At 42.9% G+C, this 12,473-nt stretch overlaps 1 protein-coding gene across 2 annotated transcripts in view; it reads left to right on the top strand.

Annotated features, from left to right (window-relative positions):
* Positions 1–12,473, top strand: part of dock5 (dedicator of cytokinesis 5) — a 48,592-nt gene that overhangs the window by 11,157 nt on the left and 24,962 nt on the right. For both annotated transcript variants that reach the window (XM_084360715.1, XM_084360714.1), the window contains exons 2-17: positions 1,144–1,227; positions 1,435–1,475; positions 1,557–1,612; positions 1,868–1,964; positions 2,055–2,203; positions 2,772–2,907; positions 3,321–3,478; positions 3,896–3,977; positions 4,522–4,651; positions 7,419–7,491; positions 9,948–10,090; positions 10,254–10,379; positions 10,502–10,626; positions 11,748–11,846; positions 12,090–12,162; positions 12,254–12,357. In XM_084360715.1, the coding sequence (XP_084216841.1) occupies positions 1,144–1,227; positions 1,435–1,475; positions 1,557–1,612; positions 1,868–1,964; positions 2,055–2,203; positions 2,772–2,907; positions 3,321–3,478; positions 3,896–3,977; positions 4,522–4,651; positions 7,419–7,491; positions 9,948–10,090; positions 10,254–10,379; positions 10,502–10,626; positions 11,748–11,846; positions 12,090–12,162; positions 12,254–12,357 (1,676 nt within the window). The remainder of the gene's footprint in view (positions 1–1,143; positions 1,228–1,434; positions 1,476–1,556; positions 1,613–1,867; positions 1,965–2,054; positions 2,204–2,771; positions 2,908–3,320; positions 3,479–3,895; positions 3,978–4,521; positions 4,652–7,418; positions 7,492–9,947; positions 10,091–10,253; positions 10,380–10,501; positions 10,627–11,747; positions 11,847–12,089; positions 12,163–12,253; positions 12,358–12,473) is intronic.

Genomic DNA, 12,473 nt, shown 5'->3' with positions numbered 1-12,473 from the left:
CGATGCGTATCGATTATGAATATCTGGAGCGGTTCGGTTTTCTGAAGTATCAAAGTCAAAAGTACCAGCTGCGCTTTCTCACTGCTTCTTCTCTCCGACTGCACGTTGGCTCACACACAGCATTTCTAAAGGTCTGATCTGAAGAGATAAAAACAAAAACCTGTTTCTAAAAAAGTTTGATTTTAATTTAATACAGTCGTTCTGCTGCTCTCAGCTACGGGCCAAGAAAAGAGAAGTCCTTCCTCGTTGTCACGTTATAGCCTCGTTCCCAGCTGCGACAGTGTGGGCTGGCAGTGTTTTCACCTTGTGTGTGTGTGTGTGTGTGTGTGTGTGTGTGTGTGTGTGTGTGTGTGTGTGTGTGTGTGTGTGTGTGTGTGTGTGTGTGTGTGTGTGTGTGTGTGTGTGTGTGTGTGTGTGTGTGTGTGTGTGTGTGTGTCATCAAGGCAAAATCTGGCCCTGGAGACATCTATTGTAGTTGAAAGTAGTGGTTTTGAGTATTTTGCCAGGACCGACCAGTGACTACTGAGTCCTTATGTAATAATGGTGTAATAACAACATAACATGTCTCCATACAGCTCGTCCGCTGTAATCCAAGTCTGCAGAAGCCCCGAGATCACAGACTGATTTGAAAAAGACGTTATTTACACCCACGTTTTTATTTTAGCAACTGCAGCAAAGATTTTGGCTTAAAAAAACGTGTATATAAAGTCTTTTTAAATCATTCCAACACTTGTTACAACTCGTCTTCCACATCGATCTGAAATTAGATTAAATAAAAGATCATTTAAATTGTCTGACATCAAATATAAGATCACATTACACAGTGGTGGCACATTTTACTGTACTACAGCTCTGAGTTACTTGCATTTAACCTCAGTTTGAACTTTATACGGCGATCAAGCTCGTGCACCCACTTCAGACGGGTTGCACGCTAATGCTTTTAGTTGAGCAGCTACAGTGAAGACTCCAGCTTCAAAGAGGGTGTAAATAACATGTTTTTAAATCAATCTGGGATCTCGAGCCTCTGGAGACTTAGATTACACTCACTGAATTTTCATTTCTGGGTGAACTGTTCCTGAAACAGTTTGTATTGCATGTTGTGTGTGCTCCTCCTAATGAGACGCTCCGGTTCTGTCCCCTCAGTGATCTACAACTATGAGCCCAGCGGTGAGCAGGAGCTGTGTCTACAGGTGGGCGACACCGTGCACATACTTGAGAAATTGGAAGGTGAGTGAGCTCAACAGGCCCCGACACGTCCGCCCTCTTCCTGCTCTGCAGCAAGCCGGCACAGGAGCTTCAGTGAAATGTTGAACTGAGCGCCGCTCAATATGCGACGCACAGTAATGTAAACAAGTCCAACACTATGTGCTCCTGCCTGTCACCACTGCCCCTCCTCCTCACTCCAACACGTTCACTATTAATTTCTCTCCTCAGGCTGGTACAGAGGCTACACGCTACGTAAGAAGTCACAAAAGGTGAGCGCGTCATTAGCACTCTATTATCCAGGAAACAATCCTCTGATGTATACACACTGATTACCTCTTTGTTTCCTGCAGGGCATTTTCCCGGCGTCATACATCCACCTAAAGGAGGCCACGGTCGAGGGGATAGGGTGAGATCACGTATCAGTAAACGTACATGAAGATTAAGCGCTTTGATTTTAGCTCGCAGCCCCGCCAGTAACACAGCGGCCCTCTCGTCATTATCATAAGTGAGGATTCAGTAATGCTTTTCTTGGCTGTGCAGGGAGACCACCCAACTATTTATCATTTATAGAAATGTTGTGTCTGTCCAAGTTAAATGACATGATGTGTGAGTGATGAGCCACTTTGCCAATAACTTATTTTTCTCTCTTTGTGGCCGGTAGCCAGCAGGAAATAATTATCCCAGCAGATCTACCCCTGGTGCAGGAGCTCGGGGCCACTCTGAGGGAATGGGCGCAGATATGGCACAAGCTCTTCGTGGTACGTCTCTGATCACTGCATCTGTTTTTACACCAGTTCAATACATTTTTGTGTGCAGGACGTGTTGTCATGAGCGTGTTCATCTGACAGGCAAACAAAACAACCCAGTTCAGGAGTTTGCAGCAGATGGCCTACAGCCTCATCGAGTATCGATCTCAGATAGTGTCGGGAACGCTGCCGAAGGATGACCTTGTGGAGCTCAAAAAGAAAGTCACAGCCAAGATTGATTATGGAAACCGGTACGAATCCTGCTTCCTTATTTTACTGTAATAAATTGCCTCATATCATAAACGCCATTGTAAAGTTTTATTGGCTTGAGTCATTTCTGTAAGAGGCTGTTCAGAGATGGTATTAACATCTGTCCTCAGTGATCTGATCACAAGTGGACAGCTCCAAGTCTGTCAGTAATAAACACGCACATCACCGGGACAAAGAGACGCCATGTTTTTACACAAAGACAGATTGAACTTCATGTAGAACATTTGCTGAATTAACAAGAAGCCCAAATAATTAATAACGTGTCAGCGCTGACGCTTCACAAAGTTTATAAAGTTCCTCCAAACTCAACAACTCACTAAATTGAGACATTTTTAAAGGGAGTCTGGTGACTTTCTCCACCAGTAGCCTATTCTGCTGTTGTTGTGGCTTCTTCTTCTTCCTCCTCCTCCTCTGTCTTCTTCTTCTTCTTCTTCTTCTTCTTCTGTGTCCTCAGTGTTTCCACCTGTGTTCGGATCACTCAGGATGGATGTTGAAGCCAGGCCTGAACAGGGTCTAACATTGTCTCTTAACTTGTTGTTTGATGCTCAGGATCCTGGGGTTGGACCTGGTGGTGCGAGATGAAGCAGGAAACACTCTGGATCCTGATTGGACCAGTACGGTCAGTCTGTTCCGGGCTCACGAGACCGCCTCCCGCAGCGTGGACGACAGGATACAAGAAGAGAAGGCACGACTTGAGATTTAAATCTGCTTCATCCAGAGATATAATTCATAGTCCGGCTAATGATGCCAACAAATTCTCGTCATTGAATTATCCTTTTTGTAATTTACACTCAGTCAACTCACACATGCCTGTTTCTGTTTGCTCTTTCTACCTGATTTTCATTTTAATTTGTCCCCAGAGTTAATAGGTGTGTAATAAACCTGCCTGACTGATCACCAGAGGAACGCTTTGTTGATATTAAAATCAGACGGACTGTGAATCACAATGCTGGATGTGTCCGTGCAATGATTATTCTTAATAACGTCCCAAAACTGAGCAAATTTTTTCCCTACAAGTCACTTTTTTCCACAGCAGCTGTCCGTTTCCACTAACATCTGTGTCCGTGCTCTGACCCTGAACCTTTTCCTTTTCTGCAGACGCGACTACAAAACCTGGAAATGAGGCGTCAGACTCTGTTCAGCACCGTGCACACCTACAGCCTGCTCATGAACCTGAAGAACTTTGTCTGCAACATTGGGGAAGACGCCGAGCTGCTCATGTCTCTGTACGACCCCGACCAGTCCGAATTCATCAGGTCCGCTCCGCACTTTCTTCTCTTGATTCCACATTTAAGTATCAAGCTGAGTTATTTGTCATTTTGGGCTCATTAAATTTTTCCCAGAAAGTCGTTTCAGTCACTGTTAATGTTGGTCTTGTCGCTTCGGTCCGCTGGTCCTAAAAATGTCAAACTGTTTGAGGAGTCTCAGGGCGCAGAATTACATTTCTGAACCCAGCAGGCCGAAAATGTTTAAACTATGGAGTCAGTGTCCACTGTGAGACACATCATTGGGCTCTTTCATTATTGCTTTTCTAAATATGCAAAATCTTCTTGCCTCTGTATTTGATCTGAGAATAATGCAGAGTCTGTATCTTAGTTTTGTATTTCTTTATTTCCTCCTGATGCCTGACACAATGTGATCTCTAACTGTGATTCATATTTGAATTCATGCAGCGAGAACTTCCTGGTGCGCTGGGACAGTATGGGGATGCCTAAAGAAATTGAAAAACTCAACAACCTGCCAGCACTATTCACGGTAACTGAATCCCAACCCGCCGCCTGTATTCCCTCCGCTTCGGATTAAAACAATCCAAACCGCTGCCTGAAATCTGTGACAAAAGAAGACAATTTGCTCCTGGAAGCCTCCGAATTTACAGAAAGTTTTTCAATCAATGGCTCACATTCACGGCACGTCTTTAGAAAATTTGAATACATTTGCCTCCATTGTAACGCTGCTGTTTATGTTAATGACAGAGGCAGCGGTTCCCAGCAAACAAGTCGTCGCGTTAAATCTATGTGGGCCACTAGGAACGAGCGGTTCATCGAGGCAAAGAGCTGAAAGTTTAAAGTCGTATTTACCTCCTCAAAGCACACGAGTGGAGGCTGCTTAGCTTCAAAACATCCAGGAAGCGCAGCCACATAGATGGTAGAAAGCTGATACGTTTGAGGCTTTTACTGCTGCTTTCATCATCATTTCATTCATGTAATATTTACCATCTGCTCTGCAGCTTCGGCCATATGATTGTGATGCACCGTATCGCTCGGCGTGTCACAATAAATCACCTTTGTTTGTTGTCCAGGACCTGAGCAGCAGCGACCTGATGAGGCAGCGGCTCTTCCTGGTGTGTCAGATCATCAGAGTGGGCAGCATGGAGCTCAAAGAGGGCAAGAAACACACGGGAGGGCTGAGGAGGCCGTTCGGTGTGGCTGGTGAGCTACTTTTCAGATTTGTTTAAGCCCCACAAAAAAAAATCCCCCCTCGTTTCTGCAGTTTTAGGTGCATGAATGGTTCTGCCGGGGTGTAAAAATGAAGGATCCATGTGCTGAATGAAATGGGAACACCTGCTTCATGACCTAGAAAATGCCTCCACTCTGCCTTGGCAAAGGGAGTCGCTGGGAAATTGGTTTAGCGCCCGTCTTTTTTGTTTTTGGCCAGATGATTAGTGGGTTTGATGAGAAATGGTTCCCTCTGCTGTTCCAGCAAATGGACTGAAACCAGAGTCAGAAAGAGCGTTTAACTCAGAAGCCACGTTCTTCTTAGCCAGGAAAAAAATAATACACATTTTAGGGGGAGAAGAAAGAGATGAGAGGAACGAACAACTCAGAGCAGGCTTAAAGTAATACTGTGATGTGTTTAGGTTGAAACACGCTACACGACACGTATCTGGATGTTTTGAAATCTCCTCAGAAGCGTACACCCATATCAATATTAATCAGTACTTTCAAAACATATCAGCACAGTGAGATTTCTGATAAACACCGTTGGTTGCTCGGGGTGCCGGACAGGTCAGCTTCTAACGGATATTAGTCAGGTTTGTGAGTCAAACGTGGAGTTAGTCAGCAGCACACAGGACCGAAGCAAAGAGCAGGGAAACAAACACACTCATATCATATCTCATCTCACTGAACCTCCAGTTAGTTATACCCAAACGCAACATTAAACATAAGCGAACTACCGATAAACACCACCAAGAGGAGGCACGGGAGAGACTGGCAGAGGAAAAGAGGGAGACTGGAGGAAGAAGAAGGAAGGAGAATTGAGGAAGAGGAGAGGATGAAGGAGGAAATGACTCAGGACAAAAGGAAGAGGAGAAGAAGAGCGTAAACAGACTGAAAATAAGGATTCAGAACAGGAAGGTGGAGATAAAACAGAGAGTACTGATGCTACATGAAATGTGAATCTCAGTGTTTGACAGTTAGTTTTCTCTCCTTGTTGAGATCACTTCATGTTTTTATCTCTGATGTCAGAGTATTTCAAGCCTGCGGCCTTCAACGATAACAGACGACTGATCGAATGTTGTTTTTGTGCTTTGCTGGTTTACAGCCGCCCGCACAGCGTCTCCTCCGCTGGACGGACTTTTTCTTTTGTCCAAGGCCGTTCAAACACTCACACACGCCGTCGATTAATGAGAGATTAATAAACAATTCTCAAATCTTTATAAATTATTCTTTTTTTTTAAACTTAGCAGTGGTGCAATCTTATTTTCCCTCTGAGTAAATATTTCCACAGCTTGTTTGTATAATGAGAACAGATGATTACATAACAATTAATAAGACAAATGATTTTAGAAGATATTAGTTAAGAGCAATTCAGATTAGTCTTAATAATCATCAGTAATGCACAGATGCCACGATGTATAGTCTCATATCACGATAACGCTATAACTTCATTACCTCAGCCCTCAGAGACCTCTGCAGGTTTGTTTTGCAGGTTTTACCAGATAAACAGTTGATGCTGTTTACAGAGCCAGAGTTATTGATTGTTGTATTGTGATTATATCCACTAAGAATGGATCAAACATCCGGAGGGTCACTGAATATTAATACTTCGGCTGGCTGAGAAATCAACATTTAAATATATTAAATATCTTTGTCAGTAGCTTCTTTAAAAACTTCTCGTACAGAAGCAGAAGCGGTGTTTTATAGAAACGCTCTGAATCGACTCTCTCTCTGGCAGAGAGGTGTAACGATCATGTGTCGCCGCGCAGCCACAGTTGTGCCTGCGCTGTCCAATCTAAGACTGACCATCCAACAAAATCATAAGAAATATGAGTTAGCTGAAAATACAAAAACTCAAAATATTCCTCACACTACTGAAAGGTTTGAGGTGGGGACCATCCTGACCTGCCATCCCAAAGTGTTTGACAAGTTGGGAGCAATTTTTCTTATGAACAGAGTTGTTCTGACGTGAGTTTGTGTACCGAGCCGATACCGTGTGATATAGAAACGGGACCCTGCTGCTTCCCAGTTAGCTTCGCTAGCTCTGCTTAACGTTACACACCGGAAATCTATTCTTCTTCGCTGCTCTAACAGCCAACACAGGCAACTGCTGTTTTTAGAGCAGAGAAGAAGAAGTTGATTTCACATTTCACCATGTCCAGTATGCAAGGCTGTAATTTCCAGTGTTGCCAGTTTCAACACCAGCAACCTTATAAAGCATTTGAAAACATTTGGACCTCGGACGTGAGCCCCAGGGAATTATTTATTCAGACATTTCTTTATTTGTTCTTTTTCCGTTATGACCGACTGTCAAAGTAAAATAATGATGATGGCAATCAGTCTCTGCAAGGTTTCACCTGAGCCACACAACAATAATAGCAGTCATATCACATCCATACAGGGTAGTGGAATATACAGCTGTTGGAAGAGGTACCGGTATCGGATCGTTACTCGGTATCGGCCGATACCCAAAGCCCAGGTATCGTAATCGGTATCAGGAAGGAGAACATGGTATTGGAGCGTCTCTACTTACAAACAGGACGTTTAAATGAAAGTGTGAAACATTTGTGTCTGTCGGTCAACAGGTGAGTGAGAATCTAACACCTGACTCAGCAAATACACTGATAGTGAGTCCACTTTGAGAAGTATAAAACTAGAAAATCCCTGTTTTGCTGTTTTCTGTGTTCTTGCGTCTGTTAAATGAGCTTATCTTTGACAACAGTCTGCAGCCTCACTGATGTTCTCTGTGTCACTGCAGTGATGGACATTACGGATGTCGCCCACGGCAAAACAGACGACGAGGACAAACAGCATTTCATCCCTTTTCAGCAGTGAGTCTTTTGATGCTGTCACACTTCTTCTCCTTCTTCTACTGTTTACAGGCTCAACCTTGTTTTTTTTTCCAGCGTCACACAATTGAGCAGAAATAATGTGGAAACATTTGGAAGAGGACTTGTGCTGCGGTGTTTGCTTACTGCGTTCCCTCACGTCTTTTCTCCGGGATGCACTTCGATTTTTTTCTTCCAGTGCTACATTTCAAGGACAAATATGAAAACTTTTTTGCAATACCGAGTGTCAGTTTTTCGTCAAAGGCAGGCTTCAAGGCCACGTTTTTCACAGCACCCGCTCACTGGGGGGGGGGTGAGGACGATAATACAGGGACTCTAGATGGAGGAACCCCTAAAAATATCTCGACTGAGTCTTGACATCTAAACCAAATTTCTCAGAGGTTTAACTCTCTTTGTCTCTTGTCACCGTGTCACAGTTCACTGAGGTAGAGACGGAAACATGTTTTTGTAGGATTTCTAAGCACTCATCAAATGTTTGGATGATTATTTTAAATATTTAACGTGGATTTTTACGACATTTCTATCACCTGAAACAAGGAGTCGTTTGCATTTTGTATCTGGAGGGCTGTTGTACTAAACCCAGACTTGAAGCAGACTTTTCTGTTTGCTCGTGTGCGGTGTTCCCTCCCTGGAAGTGACTAAAACTTTCCTGGATATGCAATTTTCTGCTCTCCAGTGCGTTCCTTTACAAAAGATAAATGTACCACAGAACAAGCTTTCCAGCCTTGACAAATTAATTTATATTTCATTAACAGAGTGACTTATTTCCCGCTGGATAATTACAAATTAATGACAAAAAGGTCACACTTAATGAATTTTCCAATGAACAATGAACAAAGTGTATATTTCTCAGCTTGAAATAACAACAGAAAACTGATATTTTTATTCAGCAGTGTTTCTGAAACTCTGTTGCAGCTCATAAAACATTCAGTGCAATCATCACATCAATCCATACAATGCTGTCTGACTCTTTAATTTGTCCTCCAAAAGGCCGTCAAAGCATTTTACTTGAGAGTCAGAAGTAAATATCATCAGTGGATTCATCACTGCCCCCAAAATGACACGTCGTCTTATCATTTCTGGCGATTATCTGAAAAACTGTGGCATCAAAGTGCCACCGACATTTTCTTTCCATATTCATGTCTCATTCAGACGCCAAACAAACCAGTCCAGTGTTCACTGCAGCCTCGACTCCAATCAAATGCCAGTTTCATCTAATCACCTACATTGTTCACCTTCATTCACAGAAACACTCAGTTTCAATTATCTGATCTACTGTGGTTCACTGTAATGGAGACGACATGTTTGGGCTCTCTTAACCTGCCAGTGTCAGCAGCAGATGTTTGCAAACACACTGTTTCAACCTAGTGACCGCAACATCACCAGACTCCCTTAACAAATGTAGTGATTTTAAGATTTGTTTCATGAGGAGAAACTGAACAAACGTTGTGAAACGGCTGCGACAGATTCTGAATCATTGTCTCCTTGTTGTAAATTCAGCATTAAATGAAAACAGTAAGTTGTGTGTTTCCTTGTAAAAAGTGTCAGTTTGTGGCAGCATGGCTGTACCAGCCTGTCTGCTTCTGTGTCTAAAGTGCTAAAGTCTTACCTGCCAACATTTAGCAGCTGTTTGAACACACTGTTTACACTGATTTCACCATTTACACTCAATTTATGAAAGAAGAAACATTTTATTGATCTAAACATGTCACATTTTACAAATACACTAAACAGTGACCAATATAGGCTACTACTGGAGAAAGTCACCAGACTCCATTTAAAAATGTCTCAATTTAGTGAGTTGATGAGTTGGAGAAACGCTGTGAAACGCTGTCTCTGACAAATTCTTCATTATTTGGGTCTTCTTGTAAATTCGGCAGATGCTTTATACAGTATATGTTTTTATATATGTATAACATTGTGTGCGTTTGCCCCTGTGGTGTGTGTGTTTATTTGCATATAGAGCAAGTAGTGAGATCTGATCACAAGTGGTCACTCGGGGTGCTTGTTACTGCAGGTCTGAACAGGGCCTCAGAGGTTTTGATTTTTTATGCTCATACAGTACATTTGAATGCATTTACTGTTGTGAAATGAAAATGAAGTGTGGATTTGAGAACTGCACAGCGTTTGAGAGTCACGATTTTCATCTGACAGAAAGAAACTGAGAAAATCCAACACGAGTCTTTGATCAGATTTAGCCACTTCTGATTACACACATGAGCACTTTATAAAGCTCAGTGAAGCACTCCCACTGTGTTACTTTGCTCTCTGGTAGTCACTCGAGGTAAATGGGGATGTGGGGAGGCATAATGGTGCATCTTTTAAGAGATTCAGAGAGCCTCACGTCGCCTTCGCTGCTCTTCTGTCCATTTGTCTGTCACCTGTCAGGGGCCGGCGGCTGATATTGTCTTCTTCTCTTCCCGACGTTTCTCTCCCAGGATAGCGATGGAAACGTACATCCGTCAGAGGCAGCTCATCATGTCTCCACTCATCCCGTCTCGAGTCATAGGAGAGAACGAGCCTCTCACTGCTGTCTTCAACAAAGTCATTGCTACGCGGGAGGTCAATCACAAAGGCCAGGGTAAAATGAAGCGCTCGCAGACAGTCTGTTCCCCTGTGATTTCCAAGGGTCTCTCTGAATTGACCTTTGTTGTTTTGAGGGAAATAAATGATGTGTGAGAAGTCTCCAGGCTGTGTCCTCGCGGTGTCTGCCTCATTGAATTTCGCTGCATGTTTGCTTGCAGGGCTGTTCGTGACCCTGAAGCTTCTCCCGGGAGATCTCGCCCAAGTCAGGAAGGACTACCCCCACTTTGTAGACCGCAGCACGGCTATCGTCAGGAAAATGGGCTTTCCAGAAATCATCCTCCCAGGTGGATTGAAGTCTTTGTTGCTAGGCATTGCTCTACAAACGCCTTGGCCATGTTCATTTTAATTGCTTACAGAACTGTGAGAGGCGTGCATAAAAACTGACCCTGTATTGTTCTTTTTCCAGGAAACGTGAGGAATGATATTTACGTGACCTTGCTGCAGGGGGAGTTTGACCGCGGTAAAAAGAAGACCCCGAAAAACGTTGAGGTCATACTGAGTGTGCATGATGATGAGGGCAATCCCATGGAGGTAAAATAGATCAGAAAATACAACACATGATCTGTATTTTTTCTCATGTAATCTAACGTGACTCACTGTGCCACCATCTTCTTTTAACTTTTGTAAATCTGCTATAAATATTGTACTGTTGGATAGCAGCAACATATATGGTCCCCAAATGATGAATCCTGCTGACTTCATCCCCCTTGATAGTTCCCCTTCGATCATCATCACCTTTATGAAAATGTGACATGTGAAATTTAATTTCTCAGATGTGAAACGTCCAAAAACCACGAGTCTCAGAATGCTTCACACGTGAAATGTCTGAAAAACACATGTGAAACAGACAAAAACCATATGTACAATATCTGAAAAAAAAACAAATGTGAAACATCTGACAAAGACATGTACAACATCCCAAAACCACATGTGAAACATCCCAAAACCACATGTGGCACATTCAAAAACCACACCCGAAATGTCCCAAAAATACCATGCGACACGTCTGAAAACGGTGTACCTCCAATTGCTTCACATGTGAAGCATCTAAAAGCCGCTGAATGCTTCACATTCGAAACCTTCCACAAACCAAATGTACTTCTGATTTTTTTCAAATTTAAAATTTCCAAAACAACACCTGCCTCTGAATGTCTCGAAACGTCCAGAAACTTATGACCGAAACCAAAGATAAACACTCAAACTCTTAAATTATAGAACGCTTTATAAGACTGAATAGATGGTTTTTAGTTTACGTTTATAAATAGAATAATTTCCAGCTCATCTCAGATCTACTGTGAGGACGGTCCAAAGGCTGGATCGTGACAGCTGGAAGCAGCATCACTAAATGTTTTAGTTCTGCTTTTTGAAACGGCTAAAACAGAAGAAGTGAAGATCTAGGAGGCCGTCCTGCTTTATAAAGCAAAAGACTTGACTGACTGGTGCAAGGCCATGTAGTGCTTTCTAAACAAATAAAGGAATTTAAAATCAATACGAAACAGCCACAAAGAGCTTATTCTTCTGAGACCGACTGCTAGCATCATCTTTGCCTGCTGAGACTGAGGTGCCTTTATGTCCAAGTTGCAAACGCATCAAAGGGTAACTGTATATTGTTCTTATTATGTTAACTAACCTTCTTCCTTCACCTTCGACAGAAAGCGATATTTCCTGGAGCCGGCTACGACGGCATCACAGAGTACAAGTCTGTCATTTACTACCAGGTGAAGCAGCCGTGCTGGAATGAGACAGTCAAGGTAAGCTAATGTCAAGGACCCACGTGTGCAGCCCTGTGCCTCCAACACCGTATCTCATGTTCTCTAATTAGTTTTTTCAACTGGATTTACTGTAGCTCAATGCAATGAAATAATCTTCTGGGGAAGATATGAGCACAGAATGTGCTACTCATACAAATCTCCCAGCTGATAGCATTTCCTCCATACGTATAATCCTGTATTCACTCCCCATAATTCCACTGACTTTTCTTTGCTCCCCGCAAGGTGACAATCCCCATTGAAGACGTGTGTCGGTGTCACCTGAGGGTGATGTTCAGACACAGATCCTCCCAGGACTGTGAGTGACTGTGCCTTATTTGTATGACAAACACCTGCGTGTAATCCTGCCACCGTGTTAAATACAGTTTACCCTCCTGTGTATCCTTCAGCTCGGGACAAATCGGAGAAGCCGTTCGGAATGGCCTTCGTCCGGCTAATGAGAGGAGACGGGACCACGCTAAAAGATGGCAGGCATGAACTTATCGTCTATAAGGTACTGATGCAAGACTGTGGTTTTGTGTATTTATTTTGTATGAAACTTAATTCACTTAACTTTTAAATAAGGAGATTGTTTTTATCTAATTACACAAAAAAATATGTCTTGAGTAG

This window comes from Pagrus pagrus, assembly GCF_965226575.1.
Source record: "Pagrus pagrus genome assembly, chromosome: 8".
In the NCBI taxonomy this organism is placed as follows: Eukaryota; Metazoa; Chordata; class Actinopteri; order Spariformes; family Sparidae; genus Pagrus; species Pagrus pagrus.
Note: the sequence above shows the minus strand (reverse complement) of the source record. Positions and strands in the feature narration are given on the sequence as shown.